This window comes from Phyllopteryx taeniolatus, chromosome 5, assembly GCF_024500385.1.
Source record: "Phyllopteryx taeniolatus isolate TA_2022b chromosome 5, UOR_Ptae_1.2, whole genome shotgun sequence".
Taxonomy (NCBI): domain Eukaryota; kingdom Metazoa; phylum Chordata; class Actinopteri; order Syngnathiformes; family Syngnathidae; genus Phyllopteryx; species Phyllopteryx taeniolatus.
Window position 1 is genome coordinate 9,054,074 of NC_084506.1, and position 8,520 is coordinate 9,062,593.

At 44.0% G+C, this 8,520-nt stretch overlaps 1 protein-coding gene across 3 annotated transcripts in view; it reads right to left on the minus strand.

Annotated features, from left to right (window-relative positions):
* dusp8a (dual specificity phosphatase 8a) overlaps nucleotides 1–7,560 on the minus strand; it is a 42,367-nt gene extending 34,807 nt beyond the window's left edge. The window contains exons 1-2 of one of the 3 annotated variants that reach the window (XM_061772636.1): nucleotides 7,257–7,560; nucleotides 1,099–1,482 (exon numbers count right to left, since the gene is read on the minus strand). In XM_061772636.1, the coding sequence (XP_061628620.1) occupies nucleotides 1,099–1,335 (237 nt within the window). In that variant the 5' untranslated portion in view covers nucleotides 1,336–1,482; nucleotides 7,257–7,560. Of the gene's footprint in view, nucleotides 1–1,098; nucleotides 1,483–6,858; nucleotides 7,006–7,223 lie in introns of those variants that run through there. The other 2 variants (XM_061772634.1, XM_061772635.1) reach the window with 2 other exon arrangements.
* Between the last annotated feature and the right edge of the window lie 960 nt (nucleotides 7,561–8,520).

Here is an 8,520-nt window from a genome sequence, read left to right on the forward strand (position 1 = left end):
GGAGTCAGCGTGCCACGGCTGGACAGAACATGGAAAAAGGTTGTCATATTCAGAGAAGTCATGGCAAATGAGAGGATCCAATTCCAGGGCCACCGAAAAGCAACAAACCTACAGTATGTGCGCCTGTCAAACATATATAGCACTGGGCTAGCTTCGGTGCTCTTTGCCGCAGAGGGATCATGCTGTGGAAGTGTCATCGAGTCACTGACTTGCCTGAGGGCACTTAGGCAGGGTAAATATTTGTTGGTTTGGTTTTAGTCCGTAATACACCGCTGCATCCATGGAGTGAGCTTGTTGACTTATTGTGTGCACATAAAGATGTCCTCCACCAACTTAGATTGGTATGAGTGCTAAAATTCTGCAAACATTTGATCATATTATTCTTGGGAGTACGACATCTTAGTTAGGCTCCCTCTCGATCAAAAACTGGTCAAATATTGGAAAGGTGAAGTTGCAATGAAAGTGATCAGGGGGGGAAAAAAATCTGTCTCTTCGATCTAGTGTGGCAAAGCGGGCACATAAGCACGTGGAAGACTCTTCGCATACGAGGTACGTCAGAAAGGTTCCAGGACGAGTGTCACAACGAGTGATACATTTCAAATCCAAACTACAAACTGAGTTTTACACCTGGAGTATATACTGTAACTGTGACCTCAGCTCTCTGCAGCAATTCAACTTTTTCGCACATGCGACCAATGAGACCAGACTTGCTAGGGTCATGCATCTTTAAGTATAACCTGAAGACACCAAAGCATTCAGTGGAAGAGTTCGACATCACCAAGGCTGAAGAAAGCAAAACAGTCAAAACTCCAAAGTCATGTCGATCGCATTCTTCGACATTTTGACGGGACAACTCGTGGCTGCTTCACCATGACAACGGAGCTCCTCACATCTGACAGTTGCTGACAGAGAACAACATCGCCATTGCTGGAGCATCCTCCCTACTCACACGACATGGCTCAGTGAGATTGTTTTTCCTCTTTCCTAAGAGGTCAAGGGGATTCGGTCATCAGGGGATCCGTTTTAAAGACGTGGATGACAGCAAGACAGCGAAAATCATTTAAATGCACTTTAAGGTTTGCCACGCTTCAAACTCACCTTTATTTTGCCATTGGGCTGCAGTAGCTCGGTGACAGACACCTTGTCTTGCTGCAACCGTCTCTTCATAAGCTTGGAGCAGCAAACGTTGACTGCTCCCTGCACGTGCGAAGCATTGTACTCAGAAAACGTCCTGCTGTCTATCACCAGCAAGCGACCTGTGCCTCTCTGGATTAGGCTCGCCAGGCGCTTGATGTCCATGGTGCTTCGCTTCATTGGCCCTTTCTCCCCTGCCATGATGTAGGAGGGGCGCCGTGGTCCCTCTGGGCCAAAGATGAAGGTGTGGATGAGGAGTGGCACAGGAGGAGGAAGAGATGGGCAAAAGAAGGCGGTGTCAGAGGATGAAGGGGACCGTGGAGGCAGGTGTTGAGAGATTCATTCTGCCTGAGGAAAGAAAAATAAATACTTGAGTGAGGTTAAAAAGATAGATTAGTCTCTTTTAAATCTGCTAGTCAACAAGAAGTGACTGAATATCAGATGTAACAAACATGACCACCTCAACAATACCAGCAGGAATCGAAAAGAATACTATGTCTCAAATCTTTACGTTTAGTTATACCTGCACACAAAAATATGAATGCACGTTAGTGTGTGTAGGTTGGTCTGTTGTTCATAAGACTCTGGTACAGCAGCTCATGAAACAGGAAACGATGGCACTGGGAGTGAGATAAATTAAGCCGGGGGAATTTGGAGCACAGGTCTGGACATGAAGGAATAGCCAGTGAGATATATGTGCATGTGTGACTGTGTGCATACGTGCGTGTCTGTTCAACTCTTCATAAACTTGATGGACTGTCTCTTTCAATCTGTCACTGCTAATCGCTTCTCTAGGTTCATGTTCACTTCAGCATTTGCAGCGCAAAGAACGTGGGGGAGTACGTAGGGGCAATGCACGCGTACGCTAGTCCGCACGTGACCATCAACAACTTGTGTACCACTCTATGACAAAAAATACTTTATAGGTTCGCGGGCACTTACCTGACAACAATGTGTCAGGCGACAAGCGAGAAGGTCAGTGTGAATGCAATGCTGTTTTATTCATCCACAGGCACATGGTGTCATGAAATATAGATGGGCCTCCTCTCATTTACCCCTGAAGCCTAAATGGAAGTTTAAACCTCAGGTGAAAAGAGAGGCAGAGGAGTACAAACAGGAAGCGGAGCGAGGGAGAGAAAGAGTCAAGAGAAAAGGCCTTCTCAGAAGGGTACAATTTAGCAAATGAAGGCAAAGCCACAGAGAAATAAATACATTGTCACATTATGACACAAAGTCAAGATAAATTGCAAAGATACAAATACGACTTTGCATACAGTGAAACCTCAAAATTCAAGTCGCACAACACTTGAGTGGTAATGCGTCAACCGTATTTCATAAGACACCAGCTCAGAGAGCATCAAAATGATTGCTATTTTTGTGTTTTTGGTGATACCAGCACCGGAAAATAGTAACTATGGCAAAGACAAAACGTGAACAGTAATGATAGCTATATTGTATTCATAGGTCATTCATACAGGGAAAGTAAGCGTATTATTATTGATCACTACATGTCACACTTTCTCCTGCAATGCACACGGTGCTGCCCCTTCTGGTGTGCATGCCTTGGCCACTTTTCGGCAGTAAGACAGTCAGACAGATATACTGTACTGAGACGTCTCAATTCCACTCAAGCTCATCAGTACGGCACTAATTTCAGTCATTATTGGCAGAGGCTAAAGATTATATGCTTGTGTGTGAGTATTGTTATATTGTCTGCATGTGTAACCTCCTGTACCATTTGTGTTCAGATAGCCGTTACTTAAGAGTACCAACACTGTCACATAGATGCTAATTGTTAGCCACAGTTTTTTGTTTTCAATTGAATTTTCTTTATTGTATTTTTCTAATTATTGTATTTTTATTTTTTACATTAATTTGATACATGTTTGAAAAAAAAAAAAAAACAGGGAAGAAAAAAAATAGCCTTGAACCATAATTGAAACTTTTTCAAGTACTGGGTAACTGGCAAACACGTCTCTGTTCTGGCTCCACAGTACAAAATTACTGACAAGAACATGACTATAAGTAAATAATCATTACAGCGAATTACTGCAAATCTTATGGGGAAGAATGTTTGTAAATATGACAAAAACTGACAAACATGCAGAAAAGTTCTGCTCAGCTGCAGATGGCTAAAATGAGGCGCAACCAGCTTCAGCTGGACAGCCGGGTTGGGAGGGGTTGGGGGCTATCATTTATTCAGCCAAAAGCAAAAGCTGTGGATCCAAATTAAAAGTCCTGGCAAATCCATCTGCAATGCTCCAAAGCAAGTGCGTTGCTTGGGAAACTGCCTGATACAGGAGCGGCAGTGAATGAGAGTGGAAAAGAATCTAAATTGTCAACATCACAAACATATCGCTGCAACACAGAAAACTCAATGAATTCATCTCATCTCATCTGGTCAGTTGGGTTTGCTGCATACCCGCCATTTATCATATAGCATACCTTACATGATAATGGACAGCTCAGCCGAGCAGCTAGAACACAGCTTTCCTGTTTGCTTACTGCCGAGCACAACGCCTGATGCTACATGAGCCCAATGGTGACTGCTCCACACCCTCCCATAACCAAGTTTTCTCCTGGAGACTGTCCTGCCTCCTCCATGACTCTCTTCCAAGTGTTTGTGCAGAAAACAGGGATGGGAGGAGTGGGCAGTTTTACACAAGGTGCACCGCATCATTCAACATTTCTAATATCTTGCCTGTGCGCAATGAGAAATGTGTTTGTTTGGACAAGAGAGGAAAAGATGTGGGTAGTAACAGAAACGAGACAAAATAAGTTGATGCACAATGACAGGGCACATACTCATATCAGGCGCTTGATGTCCATTATGAAAACGCAAACAAAAACAAACATCCTATTCAAGCTAAAGGAGGCAGGCACGAGAAGCTAGCTGGGAGTCGGGAGCGGTGGAAAACATTCTGAGGTAAGATGGAGCAGAGTGATAGTTTGCAGGCCCGGAGCAGATTCTGCTGTTGCCATAGAGACAGTCCAGCTGGGGTGATGAAAGGGTGTGGGGAGGGTGATGGTGATAGGATGGTTCTCACAATCATGCAAGCTGAGGATAAAGAGGAGATGCAGCCGAGAACTGACTTTCTCTTCACCTGTGTGAGGAGTGTTTACTTTGATCACCATGAAAGTTCCATTTTCCAGGTTCTTTAACCTCCCTTCGCCCGGGATGTTTACAGGGTGGACACGGTTACAAAATCAGCATTGTAGCTACACCTGGAGTATAGGCAGAAGAACCAGAGTAACTGGTTCATCTTTAGTTGAATTAGTCCTTGTTGGCAAATTTGCATATCTGAACTTCCCTACATAACTGGAACTGCAAAGCTACTTCATAACAAAAAAAACATGACTGTCATTAGTGCTTATGCACATAGGATACAACCCTACAGAGGTAAGAGCAGACGTCTTGAGACAACAACAATCATTTTTTATGACTTTGTCGTTATAGGTCATCCATCCATCCATCCATTTTCCGAGCCGCTTCTCCTCACTAGGGTCGCGGGCGTGCTGGAGCCTATCCCAGCTGTCATTGGGCAGGAGGCGGGGAACACCCTGAACTGGTTGCCAGCCAATCGCAGGCTCATACAAACAAACAATCATTCACACTCACATTCACACCTACGGGCAATTTAGAGTCGTCAAGTAACCTAGCGTGCATGTTTTTGGGATGTGGGAGGAAACCGGAGTGCCCGGAGAAAACCCACGCAGGCACGGGGAGAACATGCAAACGCCACACAGGCGGGGCCGGGGATTGAACCCCGGTCCTCAGAACTGTGAGGCAGACGCTCTAACCAGTCGGCCACCGTGCCAATTATATATCAATTCTAAGTAAAATGAAACAAGATGCCTGTGAATATTCTCATTCATCTAGGGCCAGGTGTCAAACTCACAGCCCGGGGAGCCAGATCCGGAACGCCACATCATTTTATGTGGCCCACGACAGCAAATCAAGCATGTGACCTTCCACGATTTTTGCTAAAATTTGTACCAAAATGTGTTACTGTCATATATAATAAATAATAAGGTCGACATATTGCAAGCATTTTTTGTTACCAAACTCCTTTGGACTTGAACAATAGTTGAACAAACTATAAACTAACAACCCTCAAACCAATTGTAGGCAGTGTATTCCTGCTTATTCAATCATTTATTGGATTAAATAAAAATAGATGCAGTTATAATGGGCGGCAATTATCTGCGGATTTTTGCTATTCGCAGTCCGGCCCAGTCCCTACACCCCGCAAATAGCAGAGGTCCACTGTATTACCACGGCAGGCATTGGGTCAGTGTAAAGAAAACAACTGGAGGGCAGCCAGCGCTGCTGTAACACCAAAAAGGTTATTCATTAACTCATGCACAACATCTCCTACGGCCAGTCTGTCGGATGACGTTAGTCAGTTCTTTGTTTCACAAATGTACAACGCAGTTGATGGTGAAGACCACATCCGTTTGTGAGGGTCAAATAGTCTTTGTGTGTTGCGTGTACACAGTCGCACTGAAAACTAGTCCAGTACTTGAGAGAGTGAATAATAATAGGTTGTATACAAAATTAATAGTACTTTACAATGAATCAACAATACAAATTACATTCTTGAATTTTATAAGCTTTTTTTTTTTTTTTTTTTTTTTTTAAATTGAAAGTGGTCATCAGTGGTGGTTGAATGAGAATAGGGTGCAAATGGCTTTTGATCAAACACGGTAATGTTTGCACTAGCAAACCAATGCAACTTTTTGTTGTAAGTATATGCAGCTGCATATGTTGAGACCCATTGATTAGATGTTTTTATAAAGCTAAAGCTAGCACGGTTTAGTTTTGTTTCACATTTTCAGATATGCATTAATTTGACATGATGTTTATTATGGTTTAGTGTTTCAGTAGCGAAGAACTGCACTGCATCATGATCACATTGACAGATGTTTATGGCAGGGAAAAATATAACAGCATTATTATTGTGTTGGTAATTGGCTCTCGTGCATTTTGCAAATACACCTAGTGGGTCTGTTTCAATATTCCCTTTCAACAAAGAATTAAAGAAGCTGTAGCTTCTTCGAATTTGAGAACAGATATACATTACGTAGGCCTACTTGAATGTGGACATTCCGCTATGATTCTGAAGCCGATGAATTACCATTATCAGCTCGATTATGATTATTATTTTTATTTTCAGTATTTTAATGAATAACCTTGAAAGCTTTAATAATTCTGTGGCGGAAATCGAAATACAAATTCAGCAAATCCTTTGAGATGATACTCCACATACTATAAATGTGGAAAGGTAAGGCACAAGCAACGAGCAGTAAGTCAGTATTTTGCTCATCGTGACATTGGAGCTTCATTGACACGCAATTACGTGTATTCACCTCATATCCGCAACATTTGGAAACGTGCACAAATAAATGTACAAGGGAGAGCTGTTTGACAACAGTCAAAGATGGAGGATAAAAGGCCATTGTAATAAAACGACCTTCACAAACAAAACTCAGCATGGAGCGATTGTAGTTGCTGGGATTCCCACCGCAATCGGCGGCTTTGTTAGGGGTTAAGTGGCGTTCATAGGGAAGCTGCGGTGTGTTGGTTATGACGCGTGGATATGTCCGCATGCAAAATAATCATAATAATAACAAAAATATAAAACACGCTCCATTGATCACAGAGCCTGCTTGAGCTGATTAGTTCACGTGCTTGCTGTAAAATAGGAAGAATGGCCTTCTTACCTTGCAACCGGCCGCTGTTAATCGAATAATTTCTGGCTCACAATAAACGATGCGATCATTTTCAAGCGTGTTTCATTCGGAGGAGACGCACTGACAGTGGATGTGGGAGGGGAGGGGAGGAGCGGGGAGGGGGCGGTGAAGATCATTGTGCTAGCGACGGCTAACTGGCGCTAGCATTGTGGTGAGCGACACACAGGCTAGCGACGGCTAACTGGCGCTAGCATTGTGGTGAGCGACACACACACACACACACACACACACACACACACACACACACACACACACACACACACACACGCGCGCGCTAACGACGGCTAACTGGCGCTAGCATTGTGTTGAGCGACACACAAGCGCCCGCGCCTCACCTCGTCGGTATCCGGTGTGTGTCCTGCGCTCACCGAACGGCGTCCGTGTGACGGAGGAGAGCGGCGGGGGTCGTCATGAGTGCGGCCGCTCGTGGCTGGCCGCGTCCCGGGGCACAGCACAGCTGACGCCGGCTGACAGCGCCAGGAGCGAGCCGCACATGAGCGAGCGGCGGCTAAACATTTGAGTTGTGTTTGGGGGAAGACGAGAAACACGGATATGTTGACGGCTAGCCTGCTAGCGAAGCCGTGCATGTGTGTAGGTTAAAAGGGGATGTGGGGGTGGGTACAAAAGGTACACTTAAGCACTTTCTTGAACTCGATGAGGTCATGGTTTCGTAAAAAGGGAGAGAGAAAAAAAAGGGAAAATATGAGGTTTACGTCACCTCTAGCCAATCAGCGCTCGCGGCTCGAGGGCCGAATGACGTCAAAGACGGATTAAAGGGCCTGCCGGATTTGTTTTTTTTTTACAGGAGACAAACGTAGTACGGATGACGACTGCAGTCGCTCGCAAATAAGTAACGCTGTCGACGTAAAATCAGAACCTTCTCTATTCGAATTCGTATCATTTCTATGTTGTGATTTACTTCGTGACAGAATCCAAATGTGATTTGGACAACAACAAAAACACAACTGTTATTTTATTATATAAACAGAGCCACGCCTCCATGGAGCCCAAAGCTAAATTTGATTTGAGGCCACTCTAATTTCTGCTAATATTGATGATTCTCGCCTGTGTGGACTTTGCAAGTTCTCCCCGTGCCTGCGCGGCTTTTCTCCGGGAACTCCGGTTTCTCCCCACATCCCAAAAAGCACGCACGGTCGGTTCATTGAAGACTCGAAATTGCCTGCTGGTGTGAATGGTTGTTTGTCTAAGCAGTCGGCCACCGAGCCGCCCTTAATAAATAAATACATAAATGAATGAATACTTAACAATTATCCTGCATTTTTTGTATGATATTGCTAAATAAAGTCATACACAAGCACTTATTCTGACACATAAGTAAGGATGACGGTGCAGTATGATGGCTACCAATTATTATTATTTTTTTTACATATTCATACACTGACCTCTAGTGGCGCTTCTATTTAACTGCACTGTTGTTGTGCAAGTCTGAAGGTCTCACAATAAATGGGGTTTAATTGTGGCTACATGAGTATTTTAACGTGAACAAAATCCAGTGGATGACAATGCAGGTTCATGAAAATCTACTTTATTTGCAAAAATTCACAACGTAAAGCAATGCTGTTGCAGAGGGAAGGAAGAAACAGTAAGTAAACCAGCAATACTGATTGCTGG